At 36.8% G+C, this 15,303-nt stretch overlaps 2 protein-coding genes across 3 annotated transcripts; both read right to left on the bottom strand.

Annotated features, from left to right (window-relative positions):
• Positions 1–499: 499 nt before the first annotated feature.
• LOC108997858 (protein tesmin/TSO1-like CXC 5) lies at positions 500–7,272 on the bottom strand. Its single transcript, XM_018974244.2, has 8 exons — positions 6,536–7,272; positions 5,007–5,114; positions 4,093–4,270; positions 3,120–3,479; positions 2,661–2,764; positions 2,492–2,586; positions 1,896–2,312; positions 500–1,074 (listed from the first exon to the last, which is right to left on the bottom strand). Exons 1-8 carry the CDS (start codon positions 6,877–6,879, stop codon positions 812–814), a joined length of 1,869 nt encoding a protein of 622 aa, XP_018829789.2. The 5' UTR covers positions 6,880–7,272; the 3' UTR covers positions 500–811.
• A 2,665-nt stretch (positions 7,273–9,937) lies between these two features.
• Positions 9,938–14,925, bottom strand: LOC108997859 (RNA-binding protein FUS-like). 2 transcript variants are annotated; one of them, XM_018974245.2, is made up of 3 exons: positions 14,612–14,925; positions 11,043–11,346; positions 9,938–10,727 (listed from the first exon to the last, which is right to left on the bottom strand). In XM_018974245.2, exons 1-3 carry the CDS (start codon positions 14,814–14,816, stop codon positions 10,112–10,114), a joined length of 1,125 nt encoding a protein of 374 aa, XP_018829790.2. In that variant the 5' UTR covers positions 14,817–14,925; the 3' UTR covers positions 9,938–10,111. The 2 variants fall into 2 exon arrangements, with proteins under 2 accessions (XP_018829790.2, XP_035550474.1); XM_035694581.1 differs by lacking the exon at positions 14,612–14,925 and adding an exon at positions 11,500–12,242.
• Between the last annotated feature and the right edge of the window lie 378 nt (positions 14,926–15,303).

Below are 15,303 nucleotides of genomic sequence, written 5' to 3'. Positions count from 1 at the left end.
ACACATTCCAAAAATATAAAAAACTGCTAATCCTTTATAAAAATTATTAGCTTTATTGAATATATTATTCTCCTTTTAATAGTTTTAGCTTTAAATAAAATTTATTGCTTTAATTAGATATATTATTGTTCATTTAAGAAGTTTAACTTAATTGCACATTTTTTCTTTATTTTTCATTTAACCATAATAAAACTGGAGAAGATGATTTGACTCTTATAATAGAAATTTTTATTTAATGGTAATAAAATGAGATAGTAGATGATGTAACTTCACAAGAATTAAGACTTTTTATTTAAAAGGCATATTCTAATTTCTGAGGTAGTAAAAAATATTTGCAAAGGGAGAGTAACATCTCGTTCACAAGAATAAATAATGTGCACATTTTATTATTCTTGAAGAAATTCTATGAAACATATTCCAATACAAAATTATAATTCCGCTCTTTGTTTCTCTAGAAATGTGAATGGTTAAAATAAAACTCCTAGCACCTAACAATACAAGGCTACAAGCTATATTGCCATTGGCATTAATCATCTGAATCACATCTTCAATTACAAAGGCTCGACATTTTACACCACTTTGTGTTCAAAGTCAAACTAAGGCTGAAGCTGGAAACTAACTTAGAAATATATTAATGGCGTAGAAGAAAAGAATAGAAAAAGAAAAAGAAACATTGAATTAGATCCCCGTCAGCTCTAATAATGAGACCCAATTCCATCTTGACTACTGCATTGAAGAAACCCAACAATGGTGTAGTCTTATGGAAATGCAGGGAAATGCCTTGAGGACAAATTTCTGTACTAAAATCTTTTTACACCTCTTTTTCAGTCTTCTGTTTTCTTTCGCCATTTTCGGGGAGGAATGGAACTTTTGGAAGGAATTCATTACTAGGGGTCGCAATGGCTGAAGCCATATGAGATGTCATGGCTGTCTCTGGAAAAAAAGGTTTTGCAATACCATTGCCAACTGGACCCTGTTGATCCACTGCTTCAGTCCCGGCATTGGCAGCACCATTGCTCAGTACTTCTTTTTGACCTCCCAATTCACTTCTGGCTAATGATGAACAGTTTGTCTCTGCAATGTGTCAAGTAAATGTCAATAATTTTCATGTATAAAAAAAATGTCAATAACTTTCAATACTTTTTTATTGGCACCAGATGTCAGAAACAAAGTCCTGACTAATTCCGGGGTGTACACGCCCTCGGCAATGAGTGCATCTATAGTAATTCAAGGGGGACTCCCCCCATCCAATTGTCCCTAAAATGTGTTTGCACTCACTCAAGGGTACGAACCTTAAATCTAGAGGGAGCATACCACCCAGACCAAGGGCCTTTATAATTTTCAGTACTAAAGCAGGCAATAATGAGTGTTGTTGTCATCAACTGTCATTGCTGTAATTATCATTAATATTAGCATAATAAGTTTTGAGCATCCATTGGATATGAACAACTATGACAGTACACAGCCACAAAAGGGATAGGGTGGGGGTGTGGGGACAAAGCTGGCAGATGAAGAAACCAACTGCACTCGGTAATTTATAGCTGGCCAATAATAATCATGCTGACTTTCTGATTGCAGGGAAGCCAGTTTTGTCTTGAGTACAGAACTGAGAAAGAAACAACAAACCAAACCCTCCCCCCCGCCTGGACACAGGCACCCCAAAAAAATAAAAATGATCCTAATTTTCAGACTTCCATCCTCAACCTGTTTATTTGTTCAGTCAGCCATAGTTTAACAGTTGAATTTTGACTTTTAAGCATTACTTATCAAGATTTAGATGGAGATTAACTTGATTTTCCCCAACAATGATCAATGATTCTAGTTTGGAAATTGATATGGCTGTTTTTCTTTCACAGTTAAACAATTCATCAAAATTTAGATGAAGATTAACTTGCCTTTTATTTCTCCAAAAGTAATGAGCCTATTAAGGCAATCTCGAAGCTTTGTCAGAACAATCCTTTCCTGCTCTGCATAGACCTCTGCCATACCGTGCCCATAAGGCAAGGGTGAAGACGTGTTGCCCTGACCTATCAACCCATCTGGAGAAGCAGATGCCATGAACATTGCATCTTGTTCATCACACATCAATGCTAAAGTTACAGGAGACATTGGCCTTCCTTTTGGCGCATTGGCACCATCTGAACTGGAATCTTCAGCACAGATTTTACCCGCCTGGGTAGCACTTGAGCAATCATCAGCCACAGCTTTCTCAGCATCAGGTTCCTTCTGGCTTTGAAATCTTTCTTGTGTTGATGAAGCAAGGGAAGTTTCTGTCTGATCTTCTGCCCGCTGTTCTGTCACACTTCTTTGTTCTGGAAATATTAATCAAGTTTATCATGTTCGTATATTATAGAATCAGAGATAATTCATCAGGAAATGTGTCATGTGTCATATAGAACTTCATATGCACCTCACCTCTAAAGTAAAGGTAATTTAGACCGCATTGTACCCAACCTGAAATACAAATTTCTTAACACAAATCATGACATACCTGCAATTGTTCTGGCAGCTTCTCCTGACAGTACCACCAAAACTGAGCAAAGCTCCTTCACGTCCTGTGGTTGGATAATGTCCGCTAAGAGAGACCTTCAACAATTATGACAAGTTAGTAGTGTAACCATGCAGGTTAATGCATCTCCCAGAAGACAACAATTTTTTACCTGTACGTAAATTTGGAAGGGCCTAATGCTGCAGCTCCACCAACACCAGCACCTGGGACTGAAGACGGGGAAGGAGATGGCGCAGAAGGTCTGAGTTGGTTTGCCTGATAAACATGGAAACATAACTGTGAATATACTAAGTAATGAAAGTAGCACCCAAAAGTCACAATGAGAGGAAGTTTAGTGGCAGTAAATAATTTAAAATTACAAAAATTTTATCCACGTACTAAAAAGACAGCAGCCATGCCTTATCAGCAGTGCACAGCTGTCATCAATACTTCAGTCAACTTCTCTTTTTAACTAAAACATAATGCTTAAAATCCCTATAAGACAGATATGATCAGGTGATCTGTCATAAGCAAGAATTTGAAGAGAAATAATTATTCTCTTATACTCGCCAATTTAAACCAATAATCAGTCGAAATACAATTTCTCCTCAAATATGACGAGCAAGTTTACCTGTTGAAGATGTCTGAGCCGTTGCAAGGATGGATCCTTAGCTGCTGAAGCAAAGAAGAGGTCCTGACCTTTTCTCTTCTTTGATATTGGAGGGGATGCATAGCCAGAGGACCCAATAGCTCCAGTTATGGCAGCATTTGCTAACTGCTGCATATATGCCATATTGTTGCCTTGATCTCCATGGAATAGAGCCTGTCTCTCTTCACTACCCTCAAAATTCTTGCAGTCTATGCACTTACAATTTTCAGAGCAGAGAATGTTGGCTTGGAAGCACTCACAATACTTCTTGAGACACCCAGATTTTTTGCAATGGCATCCCTTGTTGTGCTTTCCCAATATTACAACTTCCCCAGCCTCCTCCTGCATATAATTCAAAAGCACACAATATGTTTTGTTGTTAACATACAGAAAAGAGAATAATGTTTGGTGTACTAATACAAAAACACTCAATCGGTATATCGCCAATGTATGCCTCTCAAATTATTAATTCAGAACATGTAATTTATCTTTTCTCTAGGCCAGCATTTTTCATAATGGCATTACAAAATATTCTAAGATACAGTTCAGAGCAAGCAACACAAGCATGCACAAGCCAAAAACAACGAGCACATGGCAGAATACAATAAGTAACATAATAACAATTCTCTATCCACTTATTCTTGTAATCATCTCATGCACAAAAAAATAGGAAAACTGTAAGCAATAATGTGAATTTCTGATGTCACATAAGTTTTAGCACAAATTTCCCAAATAAACAATAATGGATATCTGTAGTAGAACCATAATTGGAAGTAACAACGATGCCACAATGGCTAGTCACATGATAAGAGAACCTGTTAGGAGCATCAATACCTCCATTAATTGAAAGTACCTAAAACACTGAACTTCTTGCATGTTTATCTACACCAACATAAAAACTGCAAGATTCCCAGTACCTGATAGATGTATTCAAAATACTGCATATTAAACATACCCTATTATCCCTCACTCCATGTGGGCTGCTTGCAATTTTTGGCCTGAACGCATTTGGATTACGCTCTAAAGTTGCTTCTACAGCTTCTCGCCTAGCAGCTTCATTCTCAACATTGTTATAACAATTTACACAGTTGCACCCATCACAGTATATTCCAGACGCAAAACACTCGCAATATCTGACATGATCACATTGACCAAACAAGCTTCACATCAGTAAAAATATCTTATACAGAACATTAAATTTCATTCAGTTAGCATATAAATTCAGAGGCTTCAATGAGCTTTGACTATGCCCTTACTGGTTTTTATTATACACTGTTAAGCAACCATCACACAAAACAAAGAAGAATGGACGATGAAATATGTCACTCTGTTTGAGTTCTATCAGAATGCACACATGCAAGCGTGCCCACACACACACACACACACACACAGCCACAGTAAAATAAAGGAAGTGTAAGATATAAACTTATTACTTTGTTCCTCTTTGGTGCATAAGGAAAATAAAGGAAGTATAAGAAATATGTCATTCTCTTTGAGTTCTATCAGAATGCACACATGCAAGCATGCCCAAACACACACATACACACACACAACCATAGTAAAATAAAGGAAGTGCAAGATATAAACTAATTACTTTTGTTCCTCTTTGGTGCAAGGAAAAATGCCACCAGCTCAAGTTACATGATTAGAATTAAACAATTATGATGTTGTGAGGCCATGGCACAATATTAAATTAAACAATTATGAAGTAATGAGGCCATGGCACAGTATTAAATGGTGTAATTATCAAGTTCTACCAAAAGAAGTATAGATGTGGGAGCTGTGTGTGTGCGTGTGAGCATTGTAATTCAAGGGTAGAACAAAACTCTTTAGTCATACCAGGGGACTATAAAGTGTTCATCTACTTACAACTTCAAGCATCGAGAGTGTTTACAGTTGCACTGTTTTTGCTTCTTTGGAGTACCATCCTTCACATCAGAATTTGGTCTTGGTCTTGATTTTGGGGAATCTGGTTTTCTGCAGAAAGAAAGGTTAGGGTTATACTAAATTTCAGATATAAATATGGAGCTTTGATATGAACATATTCACATGTACCCTATCAGTAAGTTATTTGTGTGCAGCCATATTATTTCACCTGCAAGAGATTACTCTTCAATGATACAAGGGCAAAGCAATGCCAATTGGCATCCCTTCTTTGGGTTGGGGAGCAGGGTTACAACACAGGTAGACTAGCTGAAGGAACTATTATGATAGCACAAAGAAAAAATATATATATATAAATTCAAGAGTTATTCTATTCTCAAGCCAGTGTGTAGAGCATGTCATCCACATCACTTAAACAATAAGATTTGATTTGTAAGATTCAAATTTTAAAATTTATCTTCCAAATCAAATTATGTCATGTAAGCATTTTATTAGGTGTGCTCTACAAACCACCTTGAGAATAGAATTTTCTAAATTCAAACAACCACAAAAGTGAGATAAAGTTCTATTTCATAGATATGGCACAACACATAACACACCATTATGAAAGATACCATAATATGGAGAATTCATAAATATTTCAACAGTTCTGCTTAAAGGAAATAAAATAATATTTATTACTTATCAAACTATTACATTTTCACATAACATAGATAAGCCCAAAAAATACCGTTACAGCTTTGTGACACTATAATAAGATGGGTGAATAACCAAATCCAAAGTTTCATGTGATCTCACCGTTTTAAGTTCAAACTGACTAAGCTCCGTTCGGATAGTAAAAATGTTTCGTCTCATCTCGTATCATCGTTACAACTTTTTTAAATTCTCATACAAAATATAATAAATAATTCAACATTTTCAAATCCCAAAACAATAATAATATTAAAAAATAATATTCTAATAATATTTTATTCAACTTTCAACTTTTATCCAAAACCATCTTATCTCATCTTACTATCCAAACCGCACCTAAATTTATGTGTAGGCATTCCAGGCAAACTTTAGTGTAAAAGCACTATATATGTTATTAGTAAGAATTTAATCCTCCCACTCTTCTATAAATAAAGGAAATAATATCTTCAGAGATCCATAAAAGCAACAAACAAGTGAACAAATGTTAATAAGGCTAGAAATAAAGAAACAGCTGTGATTATGGGTACTTTCCAGATACACATCAAACTTCATACTCGAAAAGAAGATCTTTCACCTAAATGTGGTACTTTCTCAATAAACCCACAAACCAAAAACACAAACGTCACTCTCCATTAGCAAAAGCTTCCAAATCAAATAAGATTCCTTCTCAACGCAACAAACACAAGTTCATACAAATACCACTCTTACGAAAGACCAAATCTTTCGAACTAATTCAGCATTTTTGTCAATGAACCAACAACCACAATTGCCCAAACAAAATCAAAGCTTGTTCCTGCAAAACCAGAATTGTACGAACTTACACAACCCTCAATGGCGGATGAGCCGTATGATGCGGCGGCGGAGGGGGCGCCACCACCGGCATCACCATCACCTGTGGCTGCGGCTGCGGCTGCGTCTGGGGGGGCACTATCACGGCCGCCGCCACCATCTGAGGCTGAGGCTGAGGCTGAGGCTGCGACTGCAATAGCGGCTGCGGGTGCTCCGGCAAGACCACACTCCCCGAGCCCCCAGCAGCACCGAAGGCCGTGAAATCCAGCTGCCTCGCCAGCTTCTTCGCCGCTGGAGCCTCCGTCGACGCGGAGGCCGCTGTACCTTCAGATTGAGCCTTCTTAGGATGTAAGTCGCTTCCTTCACCTTCTCCCATCAAATTAAAAATTCGAAAACTCAATCAAAATTTCAAATTTATCTTCTCTTTTTTTCCTTCAAGAGTTCAATCCACTGATTACTTCCAAATAATCACCCAAGTTCCTCAAATTCAGGCACTTTCAGATCCAAGACGAAATCGAAAGCCACCGAAACGAACTCAAATACACGATTTTGCAGCTCAAAATTTAAGCCGAAGCTCAGCGAAGCGAATAGTGACCGAGTTTGAGAAGGCTTTAAATTCAAACACAGAGAAATTTAAAAAAAAGAAAAAATTGTAAAAGTTTCTAGGAGAGAGCGACACACACACAGTTTCGTAGTGCAAAAGAAAGCAATGAAGAAGTAGAAGTGGAGGAGAATAGCATTAAGGGACTTTTGTTCGTCTCTGCTCCCTCTCTCTCCCAAGCTTTTGAAATTCAATTTTGTGGAATATTTGACGGTGAGATTAGCCCCAATGGTCTTATCAGACGGTATATGAGAGAATCATCTAACGGTCTGAATTCATAGAACTGGGAATCATCAGCAGTTGACCGTCGGCTGAGATGGGTGAAACGTGGACGAAGTGATTGGAGAAAGCAGAATTCTTAGGAGTATTGGAAACGAGGGAAATTATTATTATTAATATTATTATAAGATTAATGGTTAAAACTGAAAATAAAATAAATAAATAAAATAAATAAATAAAATGGCGGTAAAAAGGGTGAAGGGTCTCTGACTCCGTGAGCGTGAGAGTGAGAGTGAGAGTGTGATTGGACATTTTCTAGGCAGGTAAGATTAGCGGACAAGTCTGGAAAGAAGCCGAACTAAACAAACGGTCGGTTAAGGTTGCGTTTGGTATTGAGTTAAGTTTAGGTGAATTCTTTATAAATAATAATAAGTTAAATATATAGAGTGAGTTATATAAAATCTATCTAACATGAATTTAGATGTATTTAGAAATTAAAATGAGTTTAATACAATTATAGGAAATTGAAAAATATTGTGTGTATAAATATGTGTTAAATTGAAAAAGATTGTGAATTTCACGTGTAAGGAAATTTTGAGTTGAAATAATTTTAGTAATTTGATATTGGGTGTTTAAATGTTAGACTCAGTTTAAAATTAAACTGAACTGAGTTAATCTCAGTTGAGTCTTGCAACCAAACGGGCATTTAATTATTTGATATTAATGCCCGTTGGGATAATAAACACTCTCAACCTATCTCATCTCATCTTATATTACAATTTTCTTAAATTTTTATATAAAATATAATAACTAAGTCAACTTTTTCAAATCTCAAAACAATAATAATATTAAAATAATATTTTAATAATATTTTAATCAATTAATCCAAAATTATTTCATCTCATCTCATCTCACTATCTAGATGAGTCCTAAAAAATAACTAATTTATAATTCTTTTTATAATATTATATTAAGGCTGCGTTTGTATGTTGAGCTGAGCTGAACTCAGTTCTTTATGAATAGTAGTAAGTTGAGCAGTAGAGGGAATTATATAGAGCTCATCTAAACTGAGTTTAAAATGTGTTTGGATGTTAATATGAATTTAATACTTTTTATGAGAAATTGAAAAAGGTTGTGAGTCTCATATGTAAGAAAGTTTTGAGTTGAAATGAATTTAGTAATTTGAGAGTTGTGTGTTTAGATATTAGACTTAACTTAAAATTAGACTAAGCTTAATTGAGTCTTGCAACCAAACACAGCTTAAATAGAGGATATTTTATAAAATTTAAAGAAAATTATATTCTTCATCTCCACACACTACACACAACTTTTTTTTCTCTCTTACTAAATGTGTGGTATATGGATGAAGAGCTCAAGAATTCAATGAGTTTAAAAAGAATAAAACCAAAAAAAATATAAAAATAAAAATAAAAATAAAAAATATATAATGTATGATGTGCGTAGATGATGAATAGTAAAGCTCGTACCATTATCTCTTTTACACTTATTTGTATAATTGATAAATTAAGAATAAAAGAAAATTACAAACTATTCTATACATAGAGAGTTCTTGTAGCATAGACACAAATAAAGATCAATGGCAAAATGAATTTTGATGTATTTGCAACTCGAGATCTTAAATCTTCACAATTTGTAAAATTAACACCTGAATTTTAAGAAATTCATAATTAGATATCTCCGTAAATCTCCCATAAGAAAATTAATTATAGGATTGTCACATGACATCAATATATAGCGTGCCAACTTTTGATTGGCTAATACAGATATTGATACCACATGTTAGCCAATAAAAACCTAACAAACAAATGACTGACTTCTCGTTAGTTTTCTAACGATAGATTGATGAAGATGTTTGAGTAATTCTACATACAACCGTGAAGTGCGTAACCGCCGCGTAATCGCTTTGAAAAAGAGTGGGGTCTACTATTAAAAAATTAATTTTTTTCATGTGGGTCCCATGTTTTATTCATTTTTTTCAAAGCGATTACGCGACGGTTACGCAATTTACGGTTGTAAGTATATTTTCTCTTAGGGATATTTAAATAATATTGTAGTTTATTAACCACAACGTGACACGCCCAAATTTATTCACTGAACATAAAGAAGCCAAACTCCTATTCTAACAAGAAAATTGGATGGCAAAAAACCTCAACCTAGATGGATAGTATTATAATTTCGTCTCTCTTTTTAACGTGATTTGGCCATGAGTTAAATATCTCACCCCACCTCGTATACACAGAAAGACAGCGAGAGAGAGAGAGATGGAATTGTATCCATCTATTTTTCAAATTGTAAAAAAAATATTTAGACGATAAGATTGGAAGAAATCTCAATACCAAAGAGATGGCCTCTTGCAATTACATCAATTCTATGATGTTGATTTGCGAAGACTTGGAACAAGTGGAGGGTAGACTGGCTAATGACAACGACAGTAGCGCAATCTAACTCGAAGCTCAAGCATAACCCAACTACAACAAAAGAAGCAAACCAATACACGGGAAATTAATCTCTCTCTCTCTCTCTCTCTCTCTCTCTCTCTCGATATATATATATATATATATATATCTGTGTGTGTTTTCGCAAGGACAAATAATTGTAAAAACGAGTTTTTTTTTTACCTATTTAAAGCCAAAACAATTTACCAAGGTCGGAAAAACAAAACATCAAGTTTAGTCCTGATTGACTATCCTTCCTCTGTTAACAAACATGTAAAGATCGACTACTAGAACCAAAATTATGCATGCAAACTTTATTCCCTAGCACCCCGCTAATATGCATCTCCAATTCTGTCTCGCCCCACGGCACGCCGATCACCTCGTCCTTGATCCATGTACATATCCCGGTGATAGTCTTTTGGTGGCGGGCTGCCCCTTATTGGAGAGCGGCTCCTCCCTCTAACATCATGAGCCCAGCGGCGAAATGGTGCTGCTGGTGGAGGTGGAGGTGGAGACGGTGGCCTCCTCTCAAATCCTTTCCTTTCATTGAAAAAGACATTCCTTCCTCGGTCCCTATGGCCCCAGTCCATTGGCATTGGCCTGTCAAACTTGTTTCTTCCCCTGTAGTCATTTTCTGGATAGTCCAGTCTATCTCTCCGCATGTGGTGATCAGAAAACCTACCTTCGTGCCTGGGAGGTGGCAGACCACCAGCGCCAAACTCCCTAGGGCCCTCCCTAGCCCAAGCACGAGGAGGCGGCGGCGACCTATACCCATTCATGCTCCTGCCTGGAGAACGCTCCAGTGGAGAGCCAGGGAAGCGTCTTGGTGGAGGAGCATGTGGAGGAGGTGGGCCAGGATAGCCCCTCCGAGGACTACCCCCAGGCCCATGGCGAAGCCTTTTGCAGCTGTTACAATACTCTCGCCTTGCAAAATTCAGGTTCCCACACCTAGGCATGGTCAAGAAACAAGTGAGACAAGAATGAACGCTTAGATTCTCTGAGTCACACATGCAACAGAAGGAACAGTAGATGACAAAGGCTAAAACAAAAACACACTTGCTCCTAATGCCTACTGCAAAACTAGAACAGGCAAAACAAGGAAAATCTCTAGCAAAATTGTAATAGATCATTCATTGTCCTACTTCTCAAAGAAAAAGGAAAATTTACAACAATTAAAACTTGCAGAACACACTACAAGCAAAAGCCAATACAGACTGCAAATAGCAAAACTGTCGCACAAAGAGATGCAAGAGATGGACTTACAAAGGATCTGGGCAAATCCAATCTCCTTCTCTTTGACGCACATTTGGATTATTTCTACTCATGCCTTCATCTCTGAATGTCCCAGGGCCAAGCCCAGGCCCATCAAAAGCCCTACCAAATGGCCTACCACCACCCCTTCCTCGGCCATAAGGCGGTGAAGAGTCTCTATATCTGCCAGGATCCCTCCCGCTGCCAAATACCCGGCTGCGTGGCAGACCACCTGAATGATTAAAATTAGGACTGTAACGATGACCTGCATCTCTGTGGCGTACAGGAGAACCAGAACCTGCACGAATTGTATATCCTGGAAACAGAAAAACCAGTGAAATCTAGCAATAAGCCACCCCTGTTCAAGTAAGGGGAAAAGGTCAAAGTATAAAACTAGTATGGTAGCTGAAGGACTGTGACCATGAAACTCAAAAATGACCCATCGAACAGAGTTTGCAAGGATGGTTACCATCACTTGAGGCATCTTCTTGCCATATGTAGCAGAAAGCAAAAATATGTGAAAGAGTAAGAAGTTCAGATGATATCTGCGCTTGTTGCCACTTCCCAAACAAGTGGTCCATATCACCAGTGAATATAACTAAAGCATGACAAGTCAAACAGTGTTTACTTGTACCCACCACATACGGAAACTGCTCATGGTCTTCAAAAAGAAAACAAGTCCAGTATTTCTATCTACAAAGCCACGTCCATTACCCTGTGCACCATTACATAATTTATACTTTTGAACCTAAACATATGAAAACCAATGCTAAAATTCATGGATCTGGTGCGACCACAACTTAATACAGCACCGTAGCAGTTATAAGGAAGCGAACTTCATCCAAATCTGCTGCCTGCAGATAGAGAAGATGGATATGTGCCTAAAACTAACCCAGCAGATTAAGCAACACCTCCAATAAACCTTGTTACAAAACCTCACAGTCGAAACATGCCAGCCAAAAAGAGCAGCAACAGCAATTGAGTGAACCCCAAAGGAACAAAACCAAAAAGCATCCAAATAACTCAATAGTTTACCCACTACCAACTTGGTCTGCTTCTTTTTAATCACCACTTCAGCATCTTGTAAACACCCCCAAATTTGACTTAAACGCAACACCAGCGTCAAAGATTTCCACCAACCAGAGAAAACAGTTGCTCAGATGAGAAAGTGTGGTGAAGCCATATGGCATGGGCAATCCAAGAAGAGTAATTCATTGTTACTGTTTGCCATTGACTATGCCTCTACAACTTAGAAACAATAGAAGTGTGAACGGATGGGGATCGTTAAGAAAAACAATAACCAAAGATTTTAAAGATCTGAAGTTCTGTACCAACTCACCACTCGTCAGAAATATGATAATAACCAAAACCTACAGAAGTTCACAAGAAGCAAGAAAGTAACTTGCTAACAGAAGTTCCCAAATCTCCATGCATTTATCATCCACTATAACAGGTCTGAAAAGCACAATCTCATATTGGTTACTATAAAACAGTCCAACTCAAACCTAATTCAAAACCCAAGGGGAAGAGCTGAAAATGCAAACCCAACTAAACCATCAATCCTCATAAGAATAGTCCATATAGCAGCAAAACACCTGCTAAAATCTATCGGTAAGCAGGAAGAACAGAAATATGCCTTTCCATGCACTAAAGAACCCAATGTAAGCAAAAAATTATAAAGCGCGACATTCACCATTACACATCAGCTTCCAACACAATGTCAGCTTCTGTAAAGGTACATTTGGTACTATTTCACCACACTGAACTTCTTTCCATAGACTCAGCCCTTGTACTTCTCTTTCTTGTATACTTCTTTTGATTGATAACAAGTTAGAAGCACCATCACAGTAATGGTTGATGAGAGTGTGGTTCTCAGGCTCTTTATCAAGGCATATGAACATCTTGGATCTTTGCAAGTTCATCATGAAAATGGCTAGCATTCCCAGTTAGACACAATTAATTTCAACCCCAACCAATCAGTTTCATTCCCAGAAATACCCAATTTTCAATGCCCATGACCATGAATTGCAACAAATGGGACCCAGGCCCTTATTTTGGTGGTGCTGCACCTCATAAACTCAAAACACAACGAACAATATCAACCGATGGCAAGTATCGAAACACATTTAGTCCTAACATAAAAACATGTTCCCCCATACCCTGATCCAAGACCGCACTCACACCAACATGCCTTCCTCAAGGCCCAAGTGCATGTAGGCAACATTTAGAGCTGTAACACATAATAGCAAAATTTATTCGCAGTTTGATACTCCATAAGTGATACTTGATCCACATGCTCGACACGCAACACAAGGAATATTGAACAGGTTTTAAAAATAATATTACTTGGAATACTGGACAGACTCATGAGGCAATATAAATTAAACAACATAGCTAGTAAGGTAGATATCGTTTTGACTCAGAAAAACACAAAATAAAATACAGAGCTTATTTGTAATTAGAAGTCCATGACAGCAATTTGATTAGGAGCAAATATGAGAGAAATAATCATAAACATGCAAGGTATAGGAAGATATAGGGAGCCCATTTAACATGAAGATCAATCAGTCCTCAATGTGACCCTGAGTTTACATAGGCCTTCATACAGTCTCAGAGGTAACCAAGTTCATGACTGGGTCGTTTTAGCATGACTCATCCTCCAAATTATTCCACTCAATTCAACAGGCCTATATGTGTTTCCAAAGATAAATGGCATCACTGTGTTTAACATATGAAGATACAAATCCACCATCCATAATGGTGTCATTGAAAGTCGAGCTGAGTCACAAAAAGGAGCCATCTTATTCTTTAACCTTAATTTGTAAATAGAGTCAGATGTTTGTTTCAGCATTCCCATTCACAATCATGATTAATTCGTTAAAAGATACCCCATCAGAGTAATTCAACACCCCATGGGATAAACTAAGATATAGTAAGAACTGCAAAAAAGCTACATGAACTGTAACACAGTAGCTAGACCACAATTTTATTTATGTATAAATTAGATTTCCACATGGTTAACAAAATCTTGACTATCACCACAAAATCTAAGCATAAATTAACATTTTTTCCCCATATCAATTAATCCAAAGTTTACTCATAAAAAAATAAAGCCAAAATACAACCAATCAATCAGTTCTATATATCTATGCTAGCAATACGCATAATGAAAGCTGTTTCTTCATCTCAATCACAATCGAGATGAAAATTTAAAAACCAAATCAACTCAACAAGCAGATTTTTTTTTTATAAGTAAAAGTTCATGATAGCTAAAGACGCTCAACAAGCAGATTTATAACCAAAGGATAAAAAAACATAACAAGAAGTAAACAAACAACATAATTCCGAATCAATCATAATTATCCGGAAACCAGCTAAGACCAGTAACAAATACACTTAGCAAAAACCCGAAGAAATCCTACTTCCATGATATAGGGTTTGGAAAAACTATAATTCCTGTAATTTAAACCTGAATTTTGAGATCTAAAGAAAAGGACCCGAACAATTACACAATCAATTTGCACATTAAAAAAACACAAAACCAAACAATCGAGAAGACGAAGAGAGAGAAAGAGACGAACCAGGCTCATCGGGGTATCGATCGGAGCGAGAGTACGGAGGAGGATCACGGCGGACCTCTCCAGGCTCGTAATCGCTGACACGGCCTCCAAAACCACCGTCGACACCACCGCCTCCGGCGCCGTCGCTGACAGAGGGACGGACGACGAGGCTGCTGAGGAAAGGCTGGTGATGCGTTGTCGTTTGGTCCTTGTCTCTCGAGGACATTTTTTCCCTCCCACTGGACGGTGAGCAGTAAGTGCGTGTCTGATCGCCGAAGATTTCGATGACAAAGCAGCGATATATGTAGATATATTTATGCCCTAACCGTCAACGGGATTTTTTATCGTGAAATCATGAGAAAGAGCGAGGCCTCGTTTGGGATATTAAAAATTGAATTAAAAATTATTATAAAATTATTTTTATTTTAAAAATAAAAAAAATATTTATTTATTATATTTTTTATAAAATTTAAAAAAATTATAATAATTATATCATATATGATGAGATTGTTTGATTATGTTAGTCAAACCAGTCCCAAATCTTTATTTATTTATGGGTTAAATAACAAAACAAAAATTACATAATTTAGCAAACTGTTTAAGAAAATATTAGTTTTTTAAAATTTATATAAATTTTATTTGGAATTGAATTAAAAATAGTAATGTTTTATTAGAGATTTGTAAAAGTCGTACAATAATTGTGTTTATATCAT

Source organism: Juglans regia, chromosome 10 (assembly GCF_001411555.2).
Source record: "Juglans regia cultivar Chandler chromosome 10, Walnut 2.0, whole genome shotgun sequence".
Classification (NCBI taxonomy): Eukaryota; Viridiplantae; Streptophyta; class Magnoliopsida; order Fagales; family Juglandaceae; genus Juglans; species Juglans regia.
Note: the sequence above shows the minus strand (reverse complement) of the source record. Positions and strands in the feature narration are given on the sequence as shown.

What these genes read in the sequence shown, in the direction of transcription:
- LOC108997858 (XM_018974244.2), bottom strand. Translation starts at nt 6,879, where the DNA reads ATGGGAGAAGGTGAAGGAAGCGACTTACATCCTAAGAAGGCTCAATCT. An exon ending in CATCCGCCATTGAGGGTTGT is followed by an intron (nt 5,115 to 6,535) that starts GTAAGTTCGTAC and finishes TTCTTTCTGCAG; the next exon opens with AAAACCAGATTCCCCAAAAT. An exon ending in ATGGAGTGAGGGATAATAGG is followed by an intron (nt 3,480 to 4,092) that starts GTATGTTTAATA and finishes AATTATATGCAG; the next exon opens with GAGGAGGCTGGGGAAGTTGT.
- LOC108997859 (XM_018974245.2), bottom strand. Translation starts at nt 14,816, where the DNA reads ATGTCCTCGAGAGACAAGGACCAAACGACAACGCATCACCAGCCTTTC. An exon ending in TCGATACCCCGATGAGCCTG is followed by an intron (nt 11,347 to 14,611) that starts GTTCGTCTCTTT and finishes TTCTGTTTCCAG; the next exon opens with GATATACAATTCGTGCAGGT. An exon ending in TGGATTTGCCCAGATCCTTT is followed by an intron (nt 10,728 to 11,042) that starts GTAAGTCCATCT and finishes GACCATGCCTAG; the next exon opens with GTGTGGGAACCTGAATTTTG.